Source organism: Pezoporus wallicus, unplaced genomic scaffold (assembly GCF_028554395.1).
Source record: "Pezoporus wallicus isolate ANWC-B61680 ecotype Strahan unplaced genomic scaffold, APGP_CSIRO_Pwel_v1 contig_7073, whole genome shotgun sequence".
NCBI lineage: Eukaryota > Metazoa > Chordata > Aves > Psittaciformes > Psittacidae > Pezoporus > Pezoporus wallicus.
This window is the reverse complement of record NW_026641326.1, coordinates 5,458,093-5,473,712: the sequence shown is the minus strand read 5'-3', so window position 1 is coordinate 5,473,712 and position 15,620 is coordinate 5,458,093. Positions and strand designations below refer to the sequence as shown.

Genomic DNA, 15,620 nt, shown 5'->3' with positions numbered 1-15,620 from the left:
TATTTTTCCCCCTCACAGTGCACTTTGGTGATGGAAACTGCAGATCTCTTCAGTATGTTTGTGTACATTCACACTTGGTTTTCTTTTGAAGCTTTATCATTCCCTCTGTTTCTTCACACAAAATCTTGGAGAACTTGTTAAGTATGACGAGGAGCTACTTAAGATGTAAGACTGCAGCCACCAGTCGCTCACTCTCAGTCGTGCCCCTGCACCACACGTATGTAGTAGCATGGACAGATTACTTCAGGGAAAGGCCAGGTCAGGGCTCTGTGGGGCAAGGAGTGGATTTCAGTGGCAGTGGGTACCTGCTGCAGCGCAGCTAAAATGATACCCTGTGCAAAAAGCTGAGGGATGCTGAGAGGCTGTTGGGGTTGTTTATCATGCTAGGTAGGTAGAGACTAATGATTGTGTAACTCAGGTGTAGTTCTTCGAAGCCTTCTACCTCTGTGCTTCTGTGATAACTTTTGTTCTCTCCATCGATGTCTTTAGTGCCGTATTTAATTTTGTGTGCAGTGCTCTGACTTGCCAGTGAACTGTGAAAAGCAATATTTCTGTGAATATAATTCTGAACAAATAGGGGGTGAATGGTGGTTCTTTTTTGTCAAGAAAGCATTCTGTGGGTTATGTTTCTGTAACAAGCTTTCAAAAGGCTGAAATGATAAGCACTAGTGTGAGAGTGAGACTGTGAAACCTCTGTACTTGGATAACTGCTGAAATCATACTTAGCTTTCCCCTCACGCCCTGCACATGTACATACATTTACATGGAACATGCATGTGTGTGCCCACAGACACACAGCTGCAGGCTTGGCTTATTTTTTCCCTCAAAGATACATGGTATCTGTTGTTCCCATTACCTTCAGTAGGGCTTGGTGGCAGCAAAAGGTTTGAGGGTGTTTAGAGTCCCTTCTGCTGCCATTTGATTTAAGTGTTCACTGAGGGTATGGTGGGTAAGGGTTTCAGAATGATTTTCAGAGCTATCCCGGAACTTCATGAGGTCTTCGGGTTCTTGGTTGAATCTTTTGGATTGCCTCAACTACACATAACATTATGTTGGCAATGTTTGAATACAAAATACGTGTATTTTTGGTATTGTGTGTATATAGACAAATGTAAACTAATATAATCAAGTGAGGTAAGTCAGGAGTAAATTTAGCACTAACTTAATTTTATAGATGATGCTGTTCCATCTGCCTAACCTTCTGTGTAGGATTTGCCATTTCAAAGTCTGTGACACTTTCCAGGTTGAAAACAAGTGTGATGCAGGTTGCTGCAAAGCTGATGAGTCCTGATGAGTTCGCCATAGTGAAGCTGGCTGTTACGGTGCTACATGTGTAGGGATGCTCAAAGGTGACTAGCAGGATGTGGAGTCATGGATGGTTCTGTACAGTGGTTATTAGTTTGTGCACTTTTTTTTTTTCCTTTTTGGAGAGAAAACCACTAGATGGAGATTGTGGGAAATTGTTACTGACAAATATGGTCTGGTCATCATATGCTTTTGAGAGCTAAATACAAAGGAACTGACATTTTATGATAAGTTACTGTATTTACTGCATTCATTGGTTGGCCTGTAGCTTCATGCATTAATCCGGTTGACTCGCTGGCTGCTGCCAGAAGGGATAATTTTTCTCTCCCACTATAACCTTCATCTTTCTGCCATGAGCTCTATGAGGATTCCACGAGGAATTAGGCAGTTGCAGGGTTCTTGTCCTGGCTGTGCAGCTGTGTCCACGTTTGGTCTGACAGAGGGAGGAGGGATATGTATAGAACCGCTCCTTTTCAAGCCATCATCGCAATAGCAGAAAGATGTCATACAATCAGCCTGTAATATTGCAAGTTTTCCTATCTTTTAGATTAGTTTTGGTGAATAGGTAGAACCACGTAGGACACTTGCACAAGGGGTCTGAGGCACGTTCAAACACTCTGTTTTTGATAATGCTGTTTTTGTATGAGCTGCAGTTCATTTTGTTCCTTTCATCATTTTGTCACTGTTGTTTAATTGCTCTGTAAACGCTGCGGAAGGGGTAGCACGTTCTCCACTTTAACTCTTCCTCTGTCTGCCTTTTGAGACAACTTTTCAGACGAATCTTATTGCTTGCAAGCATTTGCAAAGAATAAAATCCAGTTTGTTTCAGAACTGATGGCTTTTTCCTGATTGTTGGAATGGGAAGAAAAGGCTTGGGTTTATTTTGTGTTTTAAACGGATTAGCTTCAAAAAGTAATGTGTAAGCTGGAAGAGTTCCAGCTTCAAAGAATGTGCTCAATGTAAGAGATGACATGGAGGGAGCGTAGGTTGTCATTCCAGTGAGTAATCAAAATGAGGCAGCACATCCTTCATCTCAAGCTTTTTTCTCCATCTCATCTGTGTGCTTACTTGCTGTAATCCACCTGAGCAATTCTTAGCTTCAGTCCCGCATTGTTTTCTTCTGTCTCATGATTCGACGATTCAATTATTCAACGATTCAATGATTTGACTGTTCTGTAGGATTTATTGAAGCTTACAAGAAAGATCACCCACCTGAAAGCCCTGGTAGCACACTGGGTATCTGAAAACTTTGTCCCTGACTGATTCCACAAATTATAAATGCTCTGAAATGGAAGCGTGATGTTATATGGCTGCTGTGACCAGAGTGCTCTCCTGGAAAGGGCAGACAGAACTTTCAGATTACTTGGAGGACAAACTTCCTTGGAGCGTCGTGGCCCCTGTCTCCATATGGGCACAGTCTGAAGCTGATGCTCTGCATGCGATTTTTTTTCCCACTCAGAAACAGCCCCAGTTCTGTGTGATGAGGAACAGAAGGGTGGTGGTGCCATCCCAAACTGCTTAAGCCCTAATCCCTTGAGAAGTCCCTTGCAGTTAAAGAGCCATTTATGTCTGTACTGTATACGGAAGTAAAATAAGGATTCACATCCTGCTTTTATGTTCAGGCAGACGGGTGAGCATTTTATTTCTTTTAATATTTATTTTGTCATTTTTTATTTTGTTATTTTTTTATTAATTAACATACACATTATTAAAATATTAAACATATATAAAGATACATGTACATTCACATTCTGTTCTGATTTCACATGCTGAGGAGGGTGGTGGGGGCTCTTCATTCTCGTTCACTTTTTTCTCTGTCTTCTCTTTATTCTTTCTGTTTTTCTTCCTCTTTCTCATTCTTTCACTTTCTTTTTCTTTCTTTCTCTTCCTTTCTATTTTTTTTCTCTTCTTTTTCTCCTCTTTCTCCTTTTTCTCTCTTTGTTGTTCTTTATTTCTTTTTTTTTCTCTTTCCCTCCCTTTCGCTTTTTTCTTCTCTCTTCTCTCCCTTCTCCTTTCCCTTTTTTCTCATTTTTTCTTTTTTTCTCTCTTTTTTCCCTTTCTTTTACACTTCCTTTTTTGCTTTCACTTTCTCTTCCTTCTTTCTTCTTTTTTTCTTTCTCCTTCTCACCTCTCCTCCTGTCTTCTGTCTTCTCTCTCTTTCCTCTTCTCTCTCTTTTCTTCTTTCTCCTCCTCTTCTCTCTCTCTTGCTTTTCTTCTTTCTCCTCCAGTATTTCAATTTCTTCTCATATGCACGCAGGGGGGCCTTCACTCTGCTGAACACCACCACTTCCCTTCCCTTCCCTTCCCTTCCCTTCCCTTCCCTTCCCTTCCCTTCCCTTCCCCCTTCCCTTCCCTTCCCTTCCCTTCCCTTCCCTTCCCTTCCCTTCCCTCCCCTCCCCTCCCCTCCCCTCCCCTCCCCTCCCCTCCCCTCCCCTCCCCTCCCCTCCCCTCCTCCTCTCCTCCTCTCCCCTCCCCTCCCCTCCCCTCTCCTCCCCTCCCCTCCCCTCCCCCCCCTCCCCTCCCCTCCCCCCCTCACGCCAGCTCCCATCCCCCCATCCCCCTCCCCCCCTCCCCTCCCCTCCCCTCCCCTCCCCTCCCCTCCCCTCCCCTCCTTCGTAATGCTCTGATTGGTCATCCGAACCTGTGTTGGGGGCTATTCTATTTGCTTCGATTCTATTCTATTGTTAGTGACTGACCGAATTGGTGTGCGAGCATACTCTATTCTATTCTATTCTATCCTATTCTATTCCATTCCATTCCATTCTATTCTATCTGTTAGTGACTGACCAGATCGGTGTTCGTAACGAAGCCCATTCAATTCTACTCTACTCTAGTCTATTCTATTCTATTCTATACTATTCTATACTATCATACTCTCTGTTAGTGGCCGCCCGAACCGATCCTATTCTATTCTATTCTATTCTATCCTATTCTAGTGACCTACTCAGTGCTCGGGTAGACTTATAGTCTATTCTAGTCTATTCTATGTCAGTGACTGAGCAAAGTGGTGCTCGAGACTATTCTATTCTATTCTATTCTATTCTATTCTATTCTATTCTATTCTATTCTATTCTATTCTATTCTCTGCTAGAGCCTGACCAGACCGGTGTCCGGACATACGTCAATCCATTCTAATCTATTCCATTCTATTTTATTCCATTCTAATCTATTCCATTCCATTTTATTCTATTCTATTCTATTCTATTCCATGCTAGTGACCGACTCGGTGCTCGGGTAGACTTATAGTCTATTCTAGTCTATTCTAGTCTATTCTATGTCAGTGACTGAGCAAAGTGGTGCTCGAGTCTATTCTATTCTATTCTGTTCTAATCTATTCCATTCTATTCTATTCTCTGCTAGAGCCTGACCAGACCGGTGTCCGGACATACGTCATTCCATTCTATTCAATGCTATTCTATTCAATGCTATTCTATTCTATTCTATTCTATTCTATTCTATTCTGTGCTAGTGACCGACTCGGTGCTCGGGTAGACTTATAGTCTATTCTAGTCTATTCTATGTCAGTGACTGAGCAAAGTGCTGCTCTATTCTATTCTATTCTATTCTATTCTATTCTATTCTATTCTATTCTCTGCTAGAGCCTGACCAGACCGGTGTCCGGACATACGTCATTCCATTCTATTCAATGCTATTCTATTCAATTCCATTCTATTCTATTCTATTCTGTGCTAGTGACCGACTCGGTGCTCGGGTAGACTTATAGTCTATTCTAGTCTATTCTATGTCAGTGACTGAGCAAAGTGGTGCTCGAGTCTATTCTAGTCTATTCTATTCTATTCTATTCTCTGCTAGAGCCTGACCAGACCGGTGTCCGGACATACGTAATTCTATTCTATTCTATTCCATTCCATTCTATGTCGGTGGCTGAACAAATTTGTGTCCGAGTGCATTCTAGTCTATTCTGCTCTATTCTGCTCTATTCTATTCTATTCTATTCTATTCTATTCTATTCTATTCCACCCTATTCTATGTTTATGTCTGACCGGATCGGTGTCCAGGCAGATTCTATTCTACTCTATTCTATTCTACTCTATTCTATTCTATTCTATTGTCTGGTTCGACAGCCAGGCGGCCGTTATTCTATTCTATCCTATCCTATCCTATCCTATCCTATCCTATTCTATGTTGGTGGTTGGCCGGATCGGTGTCCAGGCAGATCCTATTCTATTCTACTCTTATTTTATTCTATTCTATTCTATTCTATTCTATTCTATTCTATGTTCGTGTGGGAGATCGCACGCATTTTGCTGACAGTCTATTCTATTCCATTATGTTAACAAGAAGTGCTGTGATGTTATTCTAGTCTATTCTGCATTGAGGGTCCAGAGACGACACGGAGTCACAAACTTCTTATTCTGGTCTATTCTAGTATATGCCATTCTATTTTAGTCTACTCTGGTGAGTCAGCCACAGAGAAACAGGAAAAAAAACCCTCTTGTTCTGATACATTCTAGTCTATGCTATGCTATGCTATTCTATATTTTTGTACTTTATTAATATGTAACATCATATAATATATGCATTATGTTATGTGATATAATGAGAGCTATGTACTATATCTGTGATATATGTATAATTCTTATTACAATAGCTATGATGTATATATTTATTTATTTATAGAGCCATAGCTAGCTGGGGAATGTGGTGCTGGGGGATGTGGGGTGTGGCTATGGATGCTTCAGACCCGAAGTTTATGGCTCTGCAGGGAGAAGGATCTCTGCCCATTAACCCTCCACAGCCACCTGCAGGCAGAGCAGGTGGTTCGTTACCATTTTGCCCTTCACAGGTGGCTGTAGCACAACACCCTGGAATGCACAGGGGACTGACTCCCCCTTCTCCCAGCTCCAAGTGCAGTAAGAGTTTTATTCCTGTGCCCTTTGCCCAAAGGAATAAGAGAAGTCTGCTGCTTTACTCCTTGCAAACTGTTAGGATACCGAGCCTACAGCCAAAGGGGCAAATGGGAAGTGTTGGTCTTCACCTCTTTTTTCTAACAAGCCCAAGGCATAAAGGACATGACACCAACACTGGGAGCCTGGTTTGGCAAAGGCTGTAGCACTGGAGAGCTGGAACAGCTATCAGCTAATAAAGCACTGCAGGTTTTCCTGATGTGTAACTTTAATTAAGCAGATGTGAATGTTGTTTAATTAGTCCAGTAAGCTGTTCAAGAAGAGCACTTTACACAACAGTTTGATACATAAGAGATGAAACTGTGTATGATGTCCTAGTTTGATATTCAAGTGGTCATACTCTAGAGTGTTTATTCAAACACAACATTTGCCCAGCACTCAAGCTGATAGGGCTTGCTTATGTGATGCTATTATCTTGATTTAATCCAGTTTCCCTTTACTAGGGTTTAATTTCTGTGGAGTACAGTAAAACAGATGATATGCTCACTGGATAACATTATTTTTAAAGTACTGATTTGAAGAAACATATTAACCATGCTGAATTCAAAGCAGAGCTATTTCAGTACAATGCTTTCAGACTAATCCCTTTGTGCTGCTCTAAACAAGCACTGGACAGTGTAAGTTTCCAGCTCATGTCCTTCAGAATCCTCCCAGTGGTGTTTGACCCTGACACCAGTGTAGCTGCCAGTATTTACCACCTCCACAGATGCTGCCTTAAAAGATACTGTTTTGTGAAGCATTCTTCTAATGAGTTTACTGTAACACTACATTTGATTACTTGTCTCCATCCCAAGATTTCAGTAGCTCAGTAACTTGCACAAGGATGCTTCAATTTAATGACATAATTAAACACCACCATGGGCTTAGGAGAGTTGCCTATTTAACAGGGAAAAGAAGCACTTCTTTTTCTTCCCTTGGTGTCTTCCTGCAGTTCCTACATACCTTCAGAATCCTTTTCTTTGTGTAGGTTTCCTTCCCCCATCAGCTTTAACTAATAAAAGTCTCTCATTTTCCAAGTGTTACCAATATATTTATTAATTTTGAAGAATTCCCATCTGAACACATTCAGACTGCAGCTTTAATATAGATCTGTTCAGACAGGAGAAATGTACAAATAATTAACACAAGCAGCACAGGGAAGATCCTGGTGTGAAAGTAGTAGGAATATTACAATTTCTTCCCAAAACAACTTTACTGATTTCAACAAAATTCCCAAAACAGAGAAGAGATGAGTACCTCCGAGTTTAAGGTGCGTGGAGAGTTGCTGAAGGCACTGGTACTTGCTCAAGTTACAGAGCTGCAGGACTCAACACAGGTCTCCAAGCTGCCTGGGCACACCAATGCTGTCACCTCAGTTCTACTTGCACCACATCAGGAAAGAGAAAGCAGAACTTAAGTACACATGTACTTAAAAGTAAGTACTTCTGTACACATAGCTAAAGAGAAGTAGGGAACCAGGATCTCCTTCCCGTTCTGCTATTTATTAACATTCACGGTAGATTGTATGTTGAAAACATACTGCAGAACCCTTCACCAGTTTTCTATGGATAGAGTTATTCAATGATAAGTTACTGAAAAGCTACTGAAGAGAGAAGTAGTTCATAATACTGACTAAGCTAAGTCATCCTTTTAAACTAAAATTGAGCCTGGACACTAAAAAACTGTACAGAAAACAGACTTGTTTTACATGGTTAATACTGTCTGCACACTGCTGGAGTATTTCAATCTGCTAGCTTGCTTTAACTACAAAGAGTTAGAGCTCGTTCGTTATTTCTAGCCACTGTCACTCTCCTAGACACAAAAGCACAAAAGGTCCCCAGTGAGTTTATGTAGAGGATGGAAACACCTTTCTTTGAGGGGGTTGGGTTTGTTTAGATGTAACAAAGTCAGGACGAGAAAAATTCTGCTGTCACCTCTGACAGCCCAGAGCCAAGTAGTAAATATTTATCATTAGAATACAAGAGGTAGAGGATGTGAGATCTGGCAATACTGTTTTGCATCACTACAGAATTAAACCTCGCTTTGCAGAAGTTATGAATTAGTACCAGGAGAACAGCGCTGTCTGAAGATCTTAAACATGACAAACACTCATCAATCAGCGAGTACAGTCTCAAAGTATTTACTGTTATCTCAGTTACATTTTGAATAGGACAAAAACTGTTCTCTTTCTTACTCAATTTTACAACTTCTTTAGGCAACTTAACAGTTCTTCTTTGTCCATGTGATACCCACTCTTCTTCCATTCCTCCCTTAGCTGCTGTAATGCTGCTCCAATTTCTTTTCCAGAAGATATGCCCATTTTTCTTAAGTCATGTCCACTAACAGGAAAAGAAGGAACAGTCCATTGCTGCAACTCCTGTAAAAGATGATCTTCTCCTTGGTATTTCAGAAGCTCACAGATCTTGGAATTTGTATTAGCTTCCCTAGACTAGAAGAAAGAAAAGAAAGAATTCACTATAACACAGGAGAAAACACCTCAAACTGTGCTCCACACTACATTATTCCCATGACATCTTATTAGGCAACATCTGGACAGTGAGGTGGAACTATGTAAGTGAGGATGTCTCCTGCCTCCCAAGTTTTAAAACTCAGTCCTAACTTGGGAGGCTCTGGGAGGTCCTTGGAGACTTCTTAAAATTCCAGGTAACAGCTGTCACCACTATCTTCAACCTCCAGCTGGAGAGAAACTACTACCATTTCTGTGGGAGAAAGGCCTCACTGCAGACTGCTGTCTCCTGCTTTCAGTCTCAGGTGCTACAACAGAAGCCAACAGCTTCACCTGAAATTAACTGAACTTTGCTGTGGAAGAACATCACAGGCTGCCTGCTGAACAGGATGCCCTAAAAAGACCACTGTCCTGGGTTCAGCAGTAGCAGTCATGTTTCTCCTTCGTGGTAGCTGGTGTGGCGTGGTATAATGGTGAGCATAGCTGCCTTCCAAGCAGTTGACCCAGGCTCAATTCCCGGCCAACGCACCCCAAAAAGAACTGTCGTGGTTTAAACCCAGTCAGGCAACTTGTTCACTCACTCCCAGTGAGTGGTGCCGGGCTGACAGCAATTGAGGCCCCCCACCGGGGTTCTCCCCTTCCCTGCTCCCGGAGGAACGGGGAGGAGGATCGAAAGAGTGCAACTCCTACGGGTTGAGACAAGAACAGTCCAGCAACCAATGTACACAAATCACCACCCCTACTACCAACCACAACAATGATAAGAGAAAATAACAAGGGAAGAGAATACGATACCACCGGCCAAGAAACGAGTCCCACCCGGAAGCCTGTGTCCTTCCGGGTAACTCCCAGTCACCCCCCACCCCAGGCATGACGTGCTGTGGTATGGAATACCTCCCTGGCTAGCCCGGGTCAGGCGCCCCGTCTCTGCTTCCTCACGGGTTCCCCTCCTCCCTGGCAGAGCATGAGCCTCACAAAGTCCTTGGTCAGGGTAAACATCACTTAGCAACAACCGAAAACATCGGTATCACCAGCACTGTTCCCAGGCTGGAAGTCAAAACACAGCACTGCACCAGGTACCATGAAGGAGAAACATGACTGCTACTGCTGAACCCAGGACAACCACATACCAATTGCACTGACTTCCCATACACAGTTGACATAAAAAAACCCCTGGAGTCTCTCAAGATCCAGATCCTACGTCCTGTTTTAAAGCAAAAGGGAGACCAGCTGGGACAGTATAGCAAAGTCAGTCCCTAGGTATGTTCACATGGAACTTTTGTTTCAGATGATCGCATATGATACTTGGTAGCCTGAGGCACGGGCAGGCTTTTAAATTCAGTCAAAAAACTGCTACAGAACACAAGGTATTAGGAACTGATAAAAATACAGTGGGATTCTTGTTTGCTTTAAATAATCTCTTTAAAATTAAAGAGTCAATATTCTGGATGAGAAAGAGAAAAGCTTTTGAACCCAAGCAGAAATGGCCGCTGCTTATCCTCTAAGTAAACTCTGGTAAGAGAAAAGGATCTTTTTTATAGCAAAAGTTTCTGCTTTACATTGCAGAGACATGCCAGGACATTTTGAATCGCTCTTGTTAACTCCTGGTCCCTCTCCAGAGGAAAAACAAAGAGGGAAAACAAACCAACCAACCCACCCCACCTTAGTTACCTTGAACTAATAGAATACAGAAAGATATTCTTCCAGTTACTGTGAAGATATTACACTAGGAGCAATCCAAAGTTTGCCAATACTTTTTGCATCCCACCTTTCTGATGAAAATATCATGCTCTTTAAAACCCTGGCAAAAACTTGCCAAAGACCAGTAAACAAGCCTGACAACGAAATGGTTCTCACCTGACTCCAAGGCCCTTTCTTTCCCCTAGGCACTGTCATCTCTGCTATTCTGTAAAACTGGAAATTTGGCTTACTGTGTAGAGCAAAATAAAGCAATATGAAACACACTTACATCCATGATGACATCCTGATACGGTTTAAGTGGTTCTGGACCCATAGCTTTGGTTAACTCTTGCCGGTGCTTCATTATGAAAAGGCCAAGGGTTTTTTCTTCTTTTGAGATTTTCAGCCTCAGATCAAGGTTTGTGATGTCATCCTTCCCTTTGAACAATGATGTCAGAACAGTCATCGGTTTTGGACACAGGTTTTGTACATTTTTAGTTACTCTGGCAAATTCCTCTAGGTCTCCATCAAGTGGCAGTCCTAAAGGGACACACACAGGGAAAAAAAGTACAAGAAAGTGTTAATAAGAAATGTGGATGTTAACACACAAAAAAGTAATCTACTTCTTTCTGTGTAAAATGAAGTTTTATCTCACTCTGCCATTCTGCAGTTCTGCTTGTGTATGATATAGGAGTAGTAAAGCAATTTTCATTTCACTTTACCTATGTACTGTGCAATATCCAGCTCATACATAAGTTGAATCAAATGATTTACATGGTTTCCAAGAAGAATTTTTTTCAGTTCCACCCAAATCCTTTCTCCTGATATTCCGGCCAAACCTTTGGCATTTTCTTTAATTGCTTGCAGCGTACTAGATTCATGAACACCAGGTTTCTCTGCGATTCTTCCATAAAACCTGCCCAAAGAAAACATCTGTATGTTAGAATGAGCACAATTATTCCATTTAGAATCATAGAATTGTTTAGGTTGGAAAAAGACATTTAAGGTCATTGAGTTCAACCGCTAACCCAGCGCTGTCCAGTCCACTACTAAACCATGTCCCCAAGTGTCACATCTACACATCTTTTAGGTCCCTCCAGGGACAGTGCCTCCACCACTTCCCCGGGCAGCCTGTTCCGATCCTTGGCAACCCTTTCAGTGAAGACATTTTTCCCCAATATCCAATCTGAACCTCCCCTGGTGCAACTTGAGGCCATTTCCTCCTCATCCTATCACTTGTTACTTGTGAGAAGAATCGATTTCTGCTATTCAGAGAACGTCACAGCAGTGTTAAATATTCCAGCTTCAAGTACAAGAGGAAACTTGACAATATGACAATTACATCACTTTTTACATCACTGATCTCTTTTTGCAATTTCTGAACTTCTACAATGCTTGGTTTGTTTCTTTATCTAGGAAAAGAAAAACCCAGTACCTGAAATATCTTAGGATTCGTAAATAATCTTCTTGTATTCTCTCAGTTGCCTTTCCTACAAATCTAATTTTCTTGTTTTTCAAGTCTTCATATCCATTAAAAAAGTCATACAGCATTCCATCCAAACCTACAGAAAAGGAGAAAAAAAATGCAAGAATACTAGTTTACAAACATGGTTGGCACAACTGAACACTCCCATCTGCAAATACAGAGGCTGTGTGATTTGACTTGGTTTGTCAGATCACCTCATGTATTTGTACAGGCCTTCCAGCTGAGAGCAATAAACAAAACTAAAACAGACCAAGAGAATTTACTGGCTTAATCTAAAAGGCGGTGTTTCATCTAACTTACTTCCTTTTGAAAGGACTTACCTAAAAACATGGAATTGATAGTCAGATCCCTCCTTTCAGCATCCTTTTCCCAGTCAGTGGTGAATTCCACCTCTGCATGTCGTCCATCAGTGACGACATCTATTCTAAGAGTAGTAATTTCAAAGTTCTGTTCATGGAGCTGAAAATCCCACAGACATTGTTACTTCAACATGACCATGAATACACACCAAGATCTGTATATCTTTTCAGCCTTGTGTTTGTAGACAGTCAGTGCTCAACCTGGATACATGCAAACCAACAGGTACCATATTTTCATACAGAGCAGACAACCAAGAAATACAAACATCCAAAACTAATCCCTGCATTACTGATTTTCTAGGTAGCCTGCAGAAACCTCCCTGCAGAAGATGGAATAAGAAGCAGAGAAATGAGCACGGTTGAGAAAGTGCCACATGAGAAATCAGGAGGAGGAAACACTGGGATCTTCCTCACATGATCTGAGCATGTGTGGGGGGGTCTATATTATCTTTTCTAGTGATAGCACAACAGCATGAATGGCTTATGCAGAGGTAACATGCATTAAAATATGGTAATAAATTGAATTTTGCAAAGAGTAATAAGAAAAGAATTCACTCCATACTTTAAAGCAGGCTCTTATTTAAACTCTTACTGCGATACTTTAACAAAGGAGCATGCCACCAGTTCTCTATTGGATATGCTGCACAAATACAGTTAGAAAAGATTCAAATCAAGACACAAACCAACCCTGGCAGTAATGGTTCCATGTTTTTCTCCTTTGTTATTGATGAGACGAACACCAGCAGATGTGAACATGTCCTTCATCTCTGCGGGTGTAGCTGTAGTGGCAAAATCTACATCTTGTGGTGTCATTCCACTCAGTAAATCCCTCACAGCACCTCCTGCTATCCTCAGCTCATAGTTCTTCTTCTCAAACATTTCTGGGAAGAAAAAGAAAATTAGGAAGCACTCTCCTAAACACACACCATAGCACGCTGCCAGCCATACCCTTACTTTTTCACACATTAAGGTGATAGATGTGGGAATACACACTCAATACGCAGTAAGCATGCATGTACCTCACAGCTTCTTGCAAAATGCACAAATTAGATACTCAGCTGAGCAACCACAGGCATTGTCTCAGTCATTTCATTTCCTATGTATTTTTCTGGGGCACTTCTGATAATTTAAGTATTAACAGCTATATAACTGATACTAGGGTGCTCCGGGCTGCAGAATAGTTTGAGCAGCCAGTAGCCAACAAGACAAAAGTGCTCAGTTTACTTATGGCAGAGCACAATGGATGGTGAATCCAAACTTCTCCAGTAAACACACACCCCACAACTGTCAGCTCCACCACGTCCTCCGAGGTGCCCGGAAGTTGCAGTGGCCGAATCCAAAGAGCAGCAGACACCTCCCAAGGCACCGCAGGCACCCAGGCTGCCCCCCAGCACCGTGACCGAGCCACAGAAGCCGCAGTCCATTTCCCTCGTAAGCGGATGAGGTGCTGCGCCTCATCAGGGACAGGACGCAAACTGCAACGCTTGCGTTCATCGCCACGGCTCTCCAGGCCGCACTTCGTTCTCCGCACGTCACCACAAGAGGAGACGCTCCGGAGGCCCAGGCCCAGCCTCCCCGCGCTGTGCTCACCTGCCACGCTGCGGAGCCCCGGCGTGAAGAGGGCCTGGAACTGTGGGGACTGCAGCCTCATGATGCCCGCCGCTCGGTGCCGCGGCCGGAGCGGCGGGAGCAGCCGCAGCCGGGCCCTGCAGGGCAGAAGCAACACCTCAGCCCGCATCTGCGGAGAAACGGCCACACGACACGTCAGCCGCCCCGCGCCGAGCGGGCCCGGCCTCCCTCCGCACGGAGAGACCCCCTTCCCCCGCAGGCACCGAGCTCCCCGCCCGGCCCCGCCGCACTCACCCACCCGCGGCGCTAGGCCCGAAGAACTTCCTCCTGCCGCCCGGCTCCTCCCGGCGCCCTGAGATGACGTGTCGGCGTCTCGCGATAACGTTGTCGCCGCTACGTGACGCAGCTGGGCCCCTCCGCCGCGGGGAGGCGGGGTCTGGGCGGTGCTAGGGGCGGAGCAGCCCCGGCTGCGGGGCAGGGCTGGAGCGGGGGGCGCGGGGGACGTGGTGGGTGTGTGTGGGGGTGTGTGTGGTGTGTGTGTGTGGTGTGTGTGTGGTGGGGGTGTGTGGGGGTGTGTGTGTGGTGTGTGTGGTGTGTGTGTGTGTGTGTGTGTGGTGGTGTGTGTGTGGGGGTGTGTGGTGTGTGTGGGGGTGTGTGTGTGTGTGTTGGTATGGGGGGGGGGGGGGGGTGTCCCGGGACAACAGGGGCTTTGCCCGGGTGAGGAGCCACGGCTTTATCAGCTGTGGTGGGGAAGCAGGTGAACGGGTGTCATGCCGAGGCATAAAGCATGAATTAAGTGGTGTACGAAAGAAAGAGTGCGAAAGATCTGCCGTGGCTTGATTTCAGGTTAGAGAAAAAGGATTGCAAAGGGGAGAAAAATGCATTCTGATAATGACACAACTGTGACAAAAGAAATGGACTAATTACCCCAGCACACCACTTGAGAGATGGGTTCAGTAGCCACTGGAACAGCGCGGTGCTGGTATTGAGCTTGGCAGCTGCTGATCATAGAATCAGACTGGTTTGGGTTGGAAGGGACCTTAAAGCTCCTCCAGTTCCAACCCCCTTCCACTAGAGCAGGTTGCTCCAAGCCCCGTCCAACCTGGCCTGGAGCACTGCCAGGGATGGGGCAGCCACAGCTTCTCTGGGCACCCTGTGCCAGCGCCTCAGCACCCTCATAGTAGAGAACTTCCCAAGGTCTCATCTAAATTTATGCTCTTTCAGTAGAGCCATTCAGTGCTCCAGGTAGGGTCACGCAAAAGGAGAGTAAAAGGGAATCCCCACCCTCCATCTGCTGGTCATGCATCCCAAGGACACGGTTGGCTTTCTGGGCTATGAGTGCAGCCCATTTGCTGAACTATGTATGTGAAGCAACGTGGTGTAGCTTAAACATTAGGTTTATGTTTGTTAGCCTAGATTGATATGTTTGTCAGCCTAGATTGATATGTTTCCTTTATTGTGAGAAGATGTATGGACAAGACAGGATAATATGGGAGGCTGGGGGATGTGGTACAGTCTGAATGTCAGTCCTTCCCTCGTCACAAGTGTAATTTCACTGGAATGACTGTGGAATGACTGTGTTTGGCCAACTGCATTTCCCAGAGGAGGGCCATGGCTCTCGTTGCTCCTCCCTGTACTGCTCCTGCATGAAAGCATCTCAGAAGGATTGGAAGGAATGAAGCCAGAGAAGGAACTCACCCAAATGCGAGTTAATTGGGAGTGTGGTACCCTTTGAAGCCTGAATAAATCTTTGTCTCAGCATAAAGGGTTTTACAGGTTTCTTGGTAACTGGGAAGAAATGTGTCACAGACCTACCCAGCCTTTTAAGCACCTGCCAAATCAGCATC

General features: G+C 44.0%; 1 protein-coding gene across 1 annotated transcript; it reads right to left on the bottom strand.

Annotated features, from left to right (window-relative positions):
* Positions 1-8,061: 8,061 nt before the first annotated feature.
* TRNT1 (tRNA nucleotidyl transferase 1) lies at positions 8,062-13,977 on the bottom strand. The gene is made up of 7 exons (XM_057422952.1): positions 13,795-13,977; positions 12,892-13,085; positions 12,166-12,304; positions 11,795-11,921; positions 11,082-11,275; positions 10,649-10,899; positions 8,062-8,661 (listed from the first exon to the last, which is right to left on the bottom strand). The coding sequence occupies exons 1-7, from the start codon at positions 13,940-13,942 to the stop codon at positions 8,413-8,415; spliced, it is 1,302 nt and encodes a 433-aa protein (XP_057278935.1). The 5' UTR covers positions 13,943-13,977; the 3' UTR covers positions 8,062-8,412.
* Positions 13,978-15,620: the final 1,643 nt, after the last annotated feature.